This window comes from Canis lupus, chromosome 20 (genome assembly GCF_003254725.2).
Source record: "Canis lupus dingo isolate Sandy chromosome 20, ASM325472v2, whole genome shotgun sequence".
Classification (NCBI taxonomy): domain Eukaryota; kingdom Metazoa; phylum Chordata; class Mammalia; order Carnivora; family Canidae; genus Canis; species Canis lupus.
The window spans coordinates 23,086,095-23,100,410 of record NC_064262.1 but is presented as its reverse complement, the minus strand read 5'-3'; the positions used below and the strand labels follow the sequence as shown (position 1 = coordinate 23,100,410).

General features: G+C 40.4%; 2 protein-coding genes across 4 annotated transcripts in view; one reads left to right on the top strand and one right to left on the bottom strand.

The window, feature by feature from the left end:
• The window catches only part of TAFA4 (TAFA chemokine like family member 4), a 166,155-nt gene that overhangs the window by 64,379 nt on the left and 87,460 nt on the right, over nucleotides 1-14,316 (bottom strand). The window lies entirely within an intron of this gene.
• Nucleotides 8,711-9,807, top strand: LOC112666045 (tropomyosin alpha-3 chain). 2 transcript variants are annotated; one of them, XM_025456525.3, is made up of 2 exons: nucleotides 8,841-8,908; nucleotides 9,043-9,807. In XM_025456525.3, the coding sequence occupies exons 1-2, from the start codon at nucleotides 8,841-8,843 to the stop codon at nucleotides 9,521-9,523; spliced, it is 549 nt and encodes a 182-aa protein (XP_025312310.1). In that variant the 3' UTR covers nucleotides 9,524-9,807. The 2 variants fall into 2 exon arrangements, with proteins under 2 accessions (XP_025312309.1, XP_025312310.1); XM_025456524.3 differs by having other exon boundaries at nucleotides 8,711-9,807.

Here is a 14,316-nt window from a genome sequence, read left to right as displayed (position 1 = left end):
ATGAAGTTAAAAAAAAAGAAAAAAAAATGGCCAAACTGTAAAGAAACAAAGAAAAAATAAAAAAAAAAACCTCTGATTATAGAGTTCATATACTTTACTACCTCCAAAAGGAAGAAAGGGTGCTATATAATATTTTTAAAAATCTATATACAGAATAAAATCATATAGCGCCTTTTTCAGAATAGCAAAACCAGTAGAATTAAGTCATATAAAATAAAACAGGATCAAAGAAAATAAAATATATAAATATCAGCAAAGTTATTGTAATCAAGTTTAAATAGGAGCTGAGCTTCCTGGTAATCAGGGTGAGAAAGGAAATTACCACCTGTTTTATTGCAGTCCTTGTTTGTTTTATTTTAAAAGGAAAATGCATCTTAAAGGTACTTTATGTTCTAGGCAACAGGGAACCATTGAAGGGTTTTTGAACAGAGACACGTTAGGAATACTCAGTAGACAGAATGAAACCAACTCTTCCCCTCCCTCGCTCCTTGCCCCCACCTCCACCCCCACAATAAATGTCTACAACCTAATTCTTACAACCTGCTAGGTATTACCTTACCTAGCAAAAGGACTCTGCAAATGTGAATAAGTATCTTTGTAAAGGGAAGAATAGTCTAGATTATTCTGGGGTGCTCGATAGAGTCACAGGATCATTCTGAGAGGGAGGCAGGAGGCTCAGAGTGAGAGAGAAGGCAGTGTGACAAGGGAAGAAAGAGGGAGAAGACACAAAGTAATGAGAGGCCATAGGCAAGGAATGAAAGCAGCCCTTACAAGCTGGAAAAGACACAGATTTGTCCCCCCACCCACCCCCCTGCCCCAGAGCCTCCAAAAAGAACCAGCCCTTCCAACACCTTGATTTTAACTTCTTACCTTCCGAACTGTAAAATGATAAAATTGTGTTGCTTTGAGCAATTAAGTTTGTGGTATAAAGCCAATTTTCTTTTTCATCACGCAAACTTTTCAAAACACAAGGAACCACAGAGTAAATCTCATGCAGCCCCGCAGTTCTGCTTATATGAAAAGATGGACCCATTTGGTGGCTAGGCAACCTGCCCAACCTCAGGAGTGACTTCCTGCCTCACTGTGCACGCTCACTTCCAACAGGTTCGCCCCACACTTGCTCCTCAGCTCTCCAGGGTCTGGCACCAGAATGGAGAGGCTGCTTTTGAAGAATTTCATTAAGGTGTGTTTGAAAGCTTGTCAAAACTTAAAGAGCAGAAGAAAATCAAGTTCTTCTGCCAGGTACCTTTTCCACACATTTAATGAGAACCAGAGCACATGAAATATGTGCTGGAATCATCATTAATGAGATGTAGAATTGAAAATAGGCTAAGGAGAAGGCAAAGTTATAAGATCAAAACTATGGGACATCAGCTTTGTCACCAGAGCCATGGGTATGTGGCAAGCATCCGAGGGGGAAGAGCACAGACATCTACCTTTTGACACCCGCAAAGCTAATTAGGCTTTCAAGTGTTGAATGGCACAGCTGCCTGGTATGGAAGAGACCACCGTTGATTTGTGTGCCCACTCTTTTAGGACTCTAGAGTTTCACAGTCAGACCCATTCTGCATTTAAGTTCCCGAAAAGGTCACTCATCATGTCACGGTCTTTAATTTTATTTTTAGGCAAATAGTACATGAAAATGATATTTATTAAATCTCCTATCATGGGCATGTAGATTTCCAGTGAAACTCACACCTATGTCCCTCTTGGCCAAAGTATTAAGAATTCTTAATTGTTTTGCTGCTGCACCCCTATTTAATTGTCTTTATCTGATTGACCATCACCATGTAGCTATGAATGAGCCCTGGAATCCCTATGAATTTTGCTGCAGCCTTTTGGGGAATATACAGATCCAGGTTGGAAACCAATCCAATCTCTCTTCCGCTGATGGCTGTTCAGTGGCTTACATGAAAAATGTAATAAGAAGCTTCTTAATGTAAGAAGTTTCTTATTTCTTAAAGCCTCTCCATTCACAGCACAAGCTATGGTGGGGTTTTGCTTACTACAAGTATCTGCTGACAACATGAATGTGGCCCCAACGACATTTTTTTACCTATCTCATATTTATCACAGCAATCCAATTAGGCAAAGTCTTACTACCATAATCCAGATCAGAAGTTGGCAAACTTTTTCTCGGAAGACCAAACAGTAAATATTTAGGCTTTGAAGGCCAAGCAGCAAAATAAAGGCTATCACATCAATGCCTGAATAATCACTTAAATTGACCATTTAAGAATTTCAAGATGATTTTTAGCTCATGGGCCCTATGAAATGATGTAGTGGGCCAGATTTGGCCCAAAGGCCATAAATTGCCAACCTCTGATCCAGATAATTAAGAAAGCCTATTCACAGGTAGCAAGAAAATCCTGTAATATGAATTCTGAACTGTTCCTCTAGTCATTCAAATTATTCACACAAATTTAATGCAGTTTGCCCCCCAAGACTCCAGAAATCTATAGTGTCTATAGGTACAAGATGCAAAACAACCACTGGTTTCTTCAGGGTTTTTTTTGCAGGTAAATGCAATTAGAGAATATTCATAGACACATATATTCAAGAGGTTTTTCAAAATAACAGGGAGGAGAATACACTGTTTTCTTACCCTGTTGCAAAATGGTAATAGTGGTAGTAAGCGACGGAGAAAACCACTCTAATTGATATCACCAGTTAGCTAACTTTTATATGCAGTTTTTCCTTCTCTAATTGACATTTTATAAATGGTATCTGCTTTGTAAGTGTTCCATTTTGATTTATACCAATCTGTTGGCATTACACATGAACTAGAAGAAACTATGGAGCCTTCTGCTTCAAGTATCCTAATTTACATGCTAAATCAGAAGGTCAAAATGAATCTTTGTCATGTTTAGAGCCCTGTACATTGGCCCAGAAATAAAAGGCAGCCTGGTGATATTTTTTTCCTGGCAGGAAAAATAGTTCTTTTTTTAAAAAAGCAGCAAGCAATAACAATGTAAGTTTAGAACAACAAAATCTAGTGCATTAGAAAATAAATACTATGGAAAAAGCCTTGGTGCAATAAGTATGACTGTGTTTAAGTTGAAAATTGTTCTTCATTCTGATAGTAGTTGAGCAGCAGATGGCCTGAAGTTATCATAAATATGTAAGCTCTAGAAGTACTCTGCATTGAAAAGCAGCCAAAACACAGCAGTGTTGAACAACACAGAGCATAGAAAGAATCGTCTGACACATCCAGAAGAATGAGAATCCTTTTCCCGTAGAGTCAGATTTCTAAGCACAGCAGAACATTCAAGACATCAGCCAGCTTTTCCATGCAGCAGTGACCACGTGATAACCTCATTCTTAAGGGTTATGTGACAAGGAAGTTAGCCTTTCTTTCAATTAAATTACCACATTTTCACAATACAGAACTAGAGATAGAACTTCAAGTGCTTTCTTTGGCAACTTGCTGTCAAAATCCCAGCTTACTGTTAAGATGAAGAGCTGAACAATGCAATGCACAACTCTAATGGGATGGTTTGCTTTTAGCTTAAGTATAACTTTTCCCCTGCTTCTCTAGATACTGTGACTTTTTTCCTTGTTCCTACTACTTAACTGAATACCTGAGATGCTATCCAAAGAGATCTTCATTGAAAATTCTCTCCATTGCTGAATTACAAAGGTAGCTCATTTTCTGTCAACTGCAGCTATAGTCATAATATTCTGTAGTTACCAGGTTTCAATAAATAACTACATGTGAGATCCATCCATCTACTCGTTAATTCCTATTATTTACTGTGCTAGAGAACTGCAGATACAGAGATGAATGACCTCAAGAGAAAAATGCTCCTTTCCCTGTGTTTCTACAGAATTGATTTGAAACTGCTACCCTCTCTCCTCCAAATGGGGGAAGGAGAAATTCATTTGATAGGTGAATAGGTCCAACATCCTTAATCCCTAATGCTGTCCCAGGCGCAGTTGGTCTGTTCACAACTGCCATGTTGATGTGGCCTTCCTGCATTCAAGGGGTATGAGGAAGGCCAGGATCTGCCATATTGGCTTATGTGGATAACTAAGTTACTATTTGGCCATGGGTGAGTCCCAAGGAGGAGACTCATGGTGGGGAAGGAACTATCAACAAATCTATGTGGTCAGGAGGTCTGGGCCTCACTCTAATCCTGTTTTACCAGAGGTAGAGATGCTGTTTTGATGTTTCTCTGCCTCATCTGTTTGTTTTTCCTTAGAATCAGTAAGCGGGGGAAAAAAGGGATAGGACTCAAAAAAAGGGGGAAAAAAAGGATAGGACTCATTGTACCAACAGATAAGATTCCTGCTCTCAAGAAGCTCAGAGCCTTCAAGGGTCTTCACATTTTGTTTTTTTTTTTTTTTTCAAACATTATTTATACAATTAAACCATGAATAGAAAACATCTAACCCACTTTTTCAAGAAACCTAAATTCAATACAACTCTTTAAAGAAACTACTGATCCATATTTCAAAGGCACCTAAGAACGTGGTCTCTGGATAGGTCAATATATAAAGGGCATTACATATAAAATATATAATTATAAGAAAATAACTCACAACCAACCAATTGGGTACACAGTATCTTGAATTTAGGTGACTTTAAGCACATGGTAACATTTTGAACACTGCAGAAAAGCAGTGTGCCAATGACCTGGGCAGCATTTTATTTTATAGGTTATGCCCTGGCAATCAAGGGGCAGAGAAAAACACTTTCACTGAAGTCTGTGACATGGTATTTTCTTTCCACATAAAGAGAAAAATGGTTTTCCTCAAATTCACTAGCAGGTATAAGATACTCTTCTACTGGTTCCCATACTTGTCTGCTTTAAAAACTGTCAAAGGCATCAAACAAGAAAAATATTTTACTTCAAACAACAATTTTAAGGAAAAACAAAGAAGCCCCAGCCATTTAATTTGTTATTCTGTATTCTACAACTAAATCATATATTATATACTCTTTTATTATAAAAAGCTTACCACCCAAAACTTGGACAAGAGGATATAAGCCTTACATGCAGGATTCAGCCAAGAATGCACAAGACTGATGGCTGATACACTAATGTCATCAATAGTCATTCAATAGTTGTTTAAGGAATGCTCACAAGTGCCAGAAACTCATTTGGGAGCTGAGAATAGGAAAGTGAACAAAATCAAGTCCCTACACTCTGTGCTTCTACTTTAGTGATGGACAGGAAGAGCTGAGTGCATCAGACGTGTCAATCACAACACCTGCTTACTTGCTCTCTCAGCTCACATTCAATTCTCCACGATCTTGTGCCTCATTTCCTACAACTGACTGATCTAGAAGAGCTAATCCATAGGCTGGCTAGTGACGGAGATCTTTGGTCTGGCATTTAAAAAAAAACACCAAGTTGAACTGATCTTCTTCTACTCCTTGAACTTGCACTAAAGACTCGCAAGAGGTAAGGCAGTTAGCAATGGAAGCAGAAGCTGAGAGTTTACGATGGCTGTCGTTCTGTAAGGAAGACAGTGAGATCTTGTTAAAGCCAAATGCTAGCTGATGTTATAACACAGCAGAAACAGTGAGTGAGCAGAAGCAATGATGAAGAGCAACAATAATTCCCAACTCAGAGACAGATTGCCCATAGGTAGACACTTTGGAAATATATTGGGCATTTCAGGTTGTCTCGGAAATTCAGTGGACAATGATGCTTGATATCTCACAGTACTCTTGAAGTCCTCTATAGAGAAGAATTATCCTAAGATCTATGTGAGTTTTAATACCCTGCGGGACATTCATATAGGTGAAAATCTGTTGGTAACTATCAGGACTTAACGACTGACTCTATTTTGCATATAAAAGTGGACTGCACTAATATATAAAGCTAGGAAGGACTGTTCTGTTATGTTCAGAGCTTTACCAAGAGATGCTCACCATTTCAGGCAGACCTTCCACCTACATAGGACTGCTTTGTGTTAAGTTCTCTGACCTAACACATCTCTGCTGATTTGCATCCAAAGCTGTTGCATTCAGAGATTCTACATAAAGTATCTGATAACATAATGCCCTCTGGTGTTGTCATGCCTGAGAATTTACATATTGAACTATAGAACATTCTATTTCTTTTTGTTTCTCTTTTATAATAGAGTAAAACATTGTACTGGAGGGTTTTTCTTTAATTATGTGCATAAGTAGATGGGATTACTTGTGAATTTTGGCTTAAAACAGTAAAGGAGGTGCTGAAATATGTTTATTAGAAAAAAATAAAAGAAAACTGGATCTGACGGGGTTGAAACCAGACAGAATGGAGGAGGAGGAACATACAGGAGAAGGGGAGTATTCCAACACAGAACCACTCGCATCCATAAACAAGCCCCTGAAAATGGACCTATCAGTGACAGCTTCCAGCTGGTCCTGGGCCATCATCCCTCCCTCCTAGGTCAGACCATTGCAAACCCCTCTTGTTCCCTGTTCCACAATCCATATATCTATTCAGCTACCATGATAATCATCCTAAAATGATCATTACTAATGCCTTTGTCTTACTCAAAAGCCTTCCAAAGTCTCAAGTTACCTTAAAGTATTCACAATCTAGATCCAACCTGTTTTCCTAAAATAAATTTATTGCCTACCCAGGCCCTCTGAATGAGTCAGCCAAATCTAGACTTTTCCCTAAATAGGTCACAAGCTGTCCCAAATCCCATCTTCGTACCTTTGACTTCTGGTTTCCTTGTGGCAAAGCCCATTCTCACCTCTAACTCAAAACTCTTTATTTTTCCCTTATGGCTCAATACAAATTCCTTATACAGAAGTCCTAAGTAATCATTTCTCCCTCTAAAAACCTAAAGGGAGTCATTAAGTGAGACACAGCAGTCCATATAAGGTAGGTTATGCTGCAGTAGCAAATAGCCCCAAAGTCTCAGGGGCTTACAACAAGGGTTTACTTCTCACTTACGTCACATGTCCAATACAAATCAACAATGTTTCTGGCTCCATATCATTTTCATTCTAGGACACAAATTAAGGGAGCACCTTTATCTTGAACATTGTTGCTCATGACAGAAAGAGAACATGGGGATTCCTGATAACTCTTAAGCTTTTGCTCAGAAGGTACACGTGTCACTTCCACTCCAATTTCATTGACTAAAGCAAACCATATGACCAAACAAGATGTCAATGAGGCAGGGAGGGAAGGAACAACATATATTTTCAAATAAGACTAACATCTTTAATAAATGAATCCACTTGCCTAGCGAATACTTCCTCGTAATACCATCATACCTCTAGGGTACAGGTTTCATGGTCAGCAACAATCCACTTATTGGTATTTATTCTACAATGACGACAGCAGTGGATCTGAACATTTTAGAGTATAAGTCGAACCCCTGAAAGAACAGTTGGTCAGTATAAATCAGAACCAATAGTTTGGACTGCCAGTTAGTGAATTCAGTTTACCAAGGCAATTAAATTCTAGTACAACAAGATAAGTTGGACATGACTTTAAAGTGTACCAGAATGGTACAGGGATTGTAGTTATTGGTCTAGAAATAGGATTTGTTACCAATACATATGTGGCTGGGTGGTTTTTTTTTTTTATTTTGCAGTTTTGAAATCCACAAATTTAAAAGAGTGAGATATGAAATATTACGATCTCACTACATGCTGAAAATTAGGAGCAACACAAACCCTTGCAAGTTAAGCAAAATGTGAAGAATGTCTCTTCAAAGTGGGTGAGCCACAGAAACTACAAACAGTTCATGCTGCACCACAGGAAGCTGCCAATTCAGCTTAGTATGTGGACACCCACTGACTTGGTTAGTATGGTACAAACCGAGTCCACAAATTGTGTCACTTGCTATCATGCTATTGTTTTAACATTCAATACTGATGAGTTACAATTATTTTTAATTCTATAGTGATGTCATCCATACATTCAATGATGCTGAAAACATGGCCAAAAATCGATCACTTTTGAATGACCACTAAAATATATACCACGCTGTTAATTTCAGTATAAACTCAGAGCTATTTGAGATAATATGGAAGAAATAAACATAGCCTCCGAGCAACAATCAGATATGACGGCTGTAGATTTATGAGCCGTGAAGTCAACCTTGTTTGATTTTTTTTCCCTAGGACAAAACAAGTCCTGGATGATGTGCATTATGCATTATGTGAGTTCTTCACGTATTGTGCCAACAATAAACCCTGCTGCCACCCTGAATTTTAAATCTTTCCGCAGAGTAAGGCCATGAGGGCACATTCCTGATAACTACACTTCACTCAGGTGTTTTGCCCATATACAACTTTTTATCCAAAGGAAAAATGAGAAAATATTGACACATTTAAACCATGATAAGTACCTAACAGCATTCTGTCTTCTATTTAAAGACACGGCTGTCAAATCCATCACTTAGAGAGATATTTGAGAGTGCTCCTTCAGTAAATCTGCGATGAAAACCTCTACTGGTATTAATTTTTGCAATCCTATTGAGCCTCATGTTAACAAAATAAAAACGTATTATGCTCACTCTATTTATATGGCAGGTATGGAAAGCTTTGAAAAGCTACTTGTTTACCTGCGGCTGCCATAGCTGTCTTTCTAAATTACCCAGTGAAAACAAATACTGACTTCTGAAGAAAATGTAATCCCGAAGGTAAGTAGGATATAAAATATTAAATCAAGCCAATATCACAAACATCTGCATGCCCACTATGTGCAAAGCCATGCTCCAGAGTTAAGCCTAAAATTCTCACTCAGGAGAAGCGGCTGCAGCGCCGAGCGGAGGAGGCGAGAAGCCGAGCGCGAGCAGGGGCTGGGTGGGCACCATGGCCGGGATCACCACCATCGAGGCGGTGAAGCGTAAGATCCAGGTTCTGCAGCAGCAAGCCGATGACGCAGAGGAGAGGGCCGAGCGCCTGCAGCGGGAAGTGGAAGGGGAAAGGCGGGCCCGGGAGCAGGCTGAGGCTGAGGTGGCCTCCTTGAACCGTAGGATCCAGCTGGTTGAAGAGGAGCTGGACCGCGCCCAGGAGCGCCTGGCCACTGCCCTGCAAAAGCTGGAGGAAGCGGAGAAAGCTGCTGATGAGAGTGAGAGAGGTATGAAGGTTATTGAGAATCGAGCCTTAAAAGATGAAGAAAAGATGGAACTCCAGGAAATCCAACTCAAAGAGGCCAAGCACATTGCAGAAGAGGCAGACCGGAAGTATGAAGAGGTGGCTAGGAAGTTGGTGATCATTGAGGGGGACTTGGAACGTACAGAGGAACGAGCTGAGCTGGCAGAGTCCCGTTGCCGAGAGATGGATGAGCAGATCAGGCTGATGGACCAGAACCTGAAGTGTCTGAGTGCTGCTGAGGAAAAGTACTCTCAAAAGGAAGACAAATATGAGGAAGAGATAAAGATTCTCACGGATAAACTCAAGGAGGCAGAGACCCGTGCTGAGTTTGCTGAGAGATCGGTAGCCAAGCTGGAGAAGACAATTGATGATTTGGAAGATAAGCTGAAATGCACCAAAGAGGAGCACCTGTGTACACAAAGGATGCTGGACCAGACTCTTCTTGACCTGAATGAGATGTAGAGCACCTCAGTCCCACCGTGCCGCCGCTCCTCCCTCTGACCCTGACTCTGCCTGAGGCCCAGCCTGCCCGAAGCTGGCCTTGAAACTGAGGGCTGATCTTTAACTGGAAGGCTGCTTTCTCCTTTTGCTGCCTCTCCCACCCCTACCCCTGTGTCTTTTTCACCAAACTGTCTCTGCCTCTCCCTAGAGATTCCAGTTGGGCTTGAGGCTGAGCACCTTTGGGAACAATATTTAAGGGAATGTGAGCACAATGCAAAGTGTCTTTAAAAGCATGTTGTGATGTACACATTTTGTAATTACCTTTTTTGTTGTAGTTGATGTAGCGACATTTGTAAAACATTCCAAATAATTCCACAGTTCTGAAGCAGCAGTCTAACCCCTTCCTCCCATTTGGAATTAACTTTTCAGCCTAATGAATACTGCCCTCTCCACAGAGGAAGGAGTGGACAGGGCCCTGCCTTACTGAGAGCTAGGGCCCAGAAAGAGACCCACTCTGGGAGCCTCGTTGCTCTGTCCAAAATACCAGCCAAATTAGAAAGGTGATTCCAGAAGTTGGCCAAAAAAGTGTGGCTAAGGTTTTCAGCTTTAAGGTATCTTTGAGCAACATGTTTTTTTTCCATCAGATGTGACCAAACAAAAATTAAGATGGTGAGACCTCGATCTGAGACCAAATCCTTATCCTATCTTTGCCCTAACTGCTTACAGAATGGATCATGTTCCCCTTATGTCGAGGTGACCACTTATTTGCTCTCCTGCCTCCTTGAAAGAAAAAAGAGAATTATGTTCACCACTGATTTAGCCACATGAATCAAACTCATCTCATCACCCTTTTCTGGGTCCAAAGCTGCTGCCTCTAAACGTGCCATCTCATTGTGCTTTGTATCAGTTAGTGCTGGAGAAATCTTGAATAGCTTATGTACAAAACTGTTTTTAAATTTTATATTATTTTGAAACTTTGCTTCTTTAGGGTTGGGGCACATTGACCACCCCGTCTGGCTGAGAACTCTCTACAGTCTATGGGCTGACAGTGTGCTGATCTTTTAAAAGTTTCTTTCCCTCCCCAACTCCCCTTTTAGGTGAGGTTTCCGTGAGGTCTGTTAGGTGTGCATCCTGCAGCTTATTGGCTTAAAATGCACTCTTCCTTTGGTGGCCTCTCTTTGGGGGCCGATTGGGAGAAAGAAACCAATAGTGCAAACTGTTTTGATACTGAAAATTGACAAGTGTCTTTTTGAAATAAAGAACCAGTCCCTCTGAAAAAAAAAAATAAAAAAATAAAAAAAAATAAAATTCTCACTCAATGAGCTATTTGATATGCTACCAAATAAGCAACTCTCTTCTGAACTCCAACTGAAGCTCATTTCTGTATACCCCTCAGTAACGACAGTTGGCGGAATTTACTGGACCTTCTGACTCCTTCTCAGTCAAGAAAATGCTGCTAGCTGCTGCTATTTACCTCTGAGAGGCAACTTCACTGAAATTCTTGTAACACTTTTCATTTCTGTTGTTGCTTTATGATGCTTTGCTAATATGGAATTAATTTCATACTCACCTCCCTAACCCTACTGTGAAACTATTTATTTGCCAGTTCTTCTCTCCTGCTAATAAGCTTGTTTTACAAATAACGTTTCAAGCCATGAGGCCCACATCAACTGGCAGGGTTTGCAAGACTGGCTTTGGCCTTTCCCAAATGAAGCAGAACAGTCATTTCCTTGTCCTCAGAGACCCTATCACTCTCGTTTAACCCCGGAGAATTTATAGAAAATGTTCACTGACTCTTAAGTGTTAAGATCTTGGGGTTTCACCACACTTTCTACTATTTTTTTCATAATGCCCGGCAGGGAGTCACACCTGAATTCACACCAAGGGGCCCACAGTCAAAACTGGTGGGGGACGGAGAGGAGTGAAAACAGGTTAAGGGAACGTGAATGAGGCAAAGAAGTTATTCCGCTAATCTCACACTGAATCTCACAGCAACTTCAATAATGAATATAGTCAATGGAATACAGCTGTGCCTACGATTTTTGTCACCAAAAGAAATCATGGATATTTTCATCTCAAATTTCAGCTGTACCAGATGCACTAAAATATCACTTACGTGCATTCCTGCTTCAAAATTACAGTAGTTATTAGGCCTGCCACAAGAGCTTTTTAAATGTGTTACTAAAGTTCAAATATCACCTTAACTCACATTTTTTTAAATATTGGATAACTGTATTTCAATATAATGAGTTTTCTTTGTTGTAGTACTAGTTTTATTTTATGAATTAAAAACATAATGGCTACCAAAAAAATAAAATAAAAAAAATAAAAACATAATGGGTTTCCTGGGGTGCCTGGCTGGTTCAGTCAGTAGAGCATGCAACTCTTGATCTTAGGGTCATGAGTTCAAGCCCCACACTGGGCTTAGAGCTTATTTTTAAAAAATAATAAAATCAGATTGGGAAAAATCAGATGGTAAAAAATCAGATGGTAAATGTTACATGTTTTAAAAAATGATAATGTTGTAGTACTAATTTTAATTAGTTAATTAAAAACAATTTATATGTAATACCCTACAAAAGGAATCCGTGACTCAGAGAAAGAACACTGGTGATGTGGTACAGGGACAATGCCCAGGACCAGGGAAGAAACTGAAGCCCAGAGAGGTTGCGTGGCTGCTCTAAGTTATTCAAAAAATAGTAACAATAGCAACAACACAGATCATTTTTTAATACCAACTGTATTGGTTTCCTATTATTGCTGCAGCAAACTACTTCACATTTGGTGGCTCAAAACAATACAAAACATTATTTTATTATTCTGCATGTCAGAAGTCCAAAATTGGTCTAATTGGATTACAATCAGCATTGACAGGGCCACATTCCTTCTGGAGGCTCCAGAGGGAACCCATTCCCTTATCTTTTCCAACTTTTTTTTTTTAAGATTTTATTTATTTATTCATGAGAGACACCAAGAGAGGCAGAGACATAGGCAGAGAAGCAGGCTCTATGCAGGGAGCCTGATGTGGAACTCCATCTCGGGACTCCAGGATCACTCCCGAAGGCAGGTGCTTAACCACTGAGCAACCCAGGCACCCCACCTTTTCCAACTTCTATGAGATGCTCGAGCTGCTTGGTGCATGGCCCATCTAGCTCCACAACCAGCATCCACATCACTCTACTTCTGTTATCATGTCTCCTTCTGCCCCTGACACTCCTATGTCCCCCCACCTTCACTCATAAGGACTTTGTGATTACCTGGGGCCCACTCGACTCATCCAAGACAATCTCTCTACCTCAAAATCCTTAATTTAATCACACCTGCCATGTCACCTCTTGCAAGGTAAAATAACACCCTCACAGCATCTAGGGATTCAAATGGGGATCTCTTTGGGAAACCTCATTCTGCCTACCATACTAACCCTGTTTCCAACTCTGCTTTACATGGCAAAATAATCCAATGATTTTAAAAATATCATCTTCAAAAAACAAAAAAAAATATCATCTTCAGCATATAAAGAGAGAGGCAAAACATAAGAGATGCTTAACAGTAGAGAACAAACTGAAGATTGCTAGAGGGGAGGTGGGCAGGGGATGGGCTAAATGCATGATGGGCATTTTAGGAGGGCATTTGTTGGGATAAGTACTGGGTGTTACATGTAAGTGATGAATCACTAAATTCTACTCCTGAAACCAATACTACACTATATATTATCTAACTTGAATTTAAATAAAAGCTTGGAAGAAAAGAAAAAAAAGAAAATATCTTCAGAATAGAATTTTGAGGTCTTAAGTTCAGAGTTCAAGGTCATACAGCCAGCAAGGGACAGAAATAGGATTTGGTCCTCTTAGCCACCAGACTCTAACAAGAGCTACTATGGGATGCCTACCATGTGTGAGCTGCTTTACATGTTCATTATTCGCCTCTCCTTTATCCTTCAGACTTGCTGTCCTATATTCTCTAGTCCCGCTCTCACTTTAATGCACTCTTCTGGGGCTTTGGGGAGCCTAGTGCCTTCACTGTCATGTCCCCAGGCAGTCCAGAATTCTATTTTTATTTATCCAGTATTAACCTTATCTTAATGGACACACTTCAGAGTAGGCAGAAGCAAAAAAGAGAGGCTCACTCAGTAGCTTCTTTATCCCTCCCTGTAACACTTCAGAATGAAAACCTAACTTTGAAGGGAAAGCCTTTCACTATCTGTGGGACCGTCTCCGGGATATCTCAGGTGCATTCAATGACCAGTTCTGCCCTTCTGTGGAAGGCTTTCTTCTGAACTCCACTGGGAACACAGTGAAGTGCCCATCCCTGCTCTCAAACAGTTTATCACCTAAGGGATAGAAGCAGGAGTATGCAGAAATCCATCATGTAAACCTGACCATTAGACAGGGAGGAACATCACCAGTGACCCAGGTTGGTGGTCAACATTGTGAAGAGGTTTTTTTTTTTTTTAAGATTGTATTTATTTATTTATGAGAGAGAGAGAGAGAGGCAGAGACTCAGGCAGAGGGAGAAGCAGGCTCCACGCAGGGAGCCTGACATGGGACTCAATCCCGGGTCTCCAGGATCACGCCCTGGGCTGAAGGCAGATGCCAAACCGCCGAGTCACCCAGGCATCCCTGAAGAGGTTTTTATTAAGTAATCAAACCAGATGGACCTTCAGAACAGTCAGGGAGATCGGCAGAATGAAGAGGGTTTTGAAGGGTGAGAGAGCGCCACCAGGCAGAAACAGAATGCAGAAGCTAGAAACCGCGGCAGATGTCAGGGAAGCATTTTATTTGCGCTACAGAGAAAAATTGAGATAAGAATAGAAC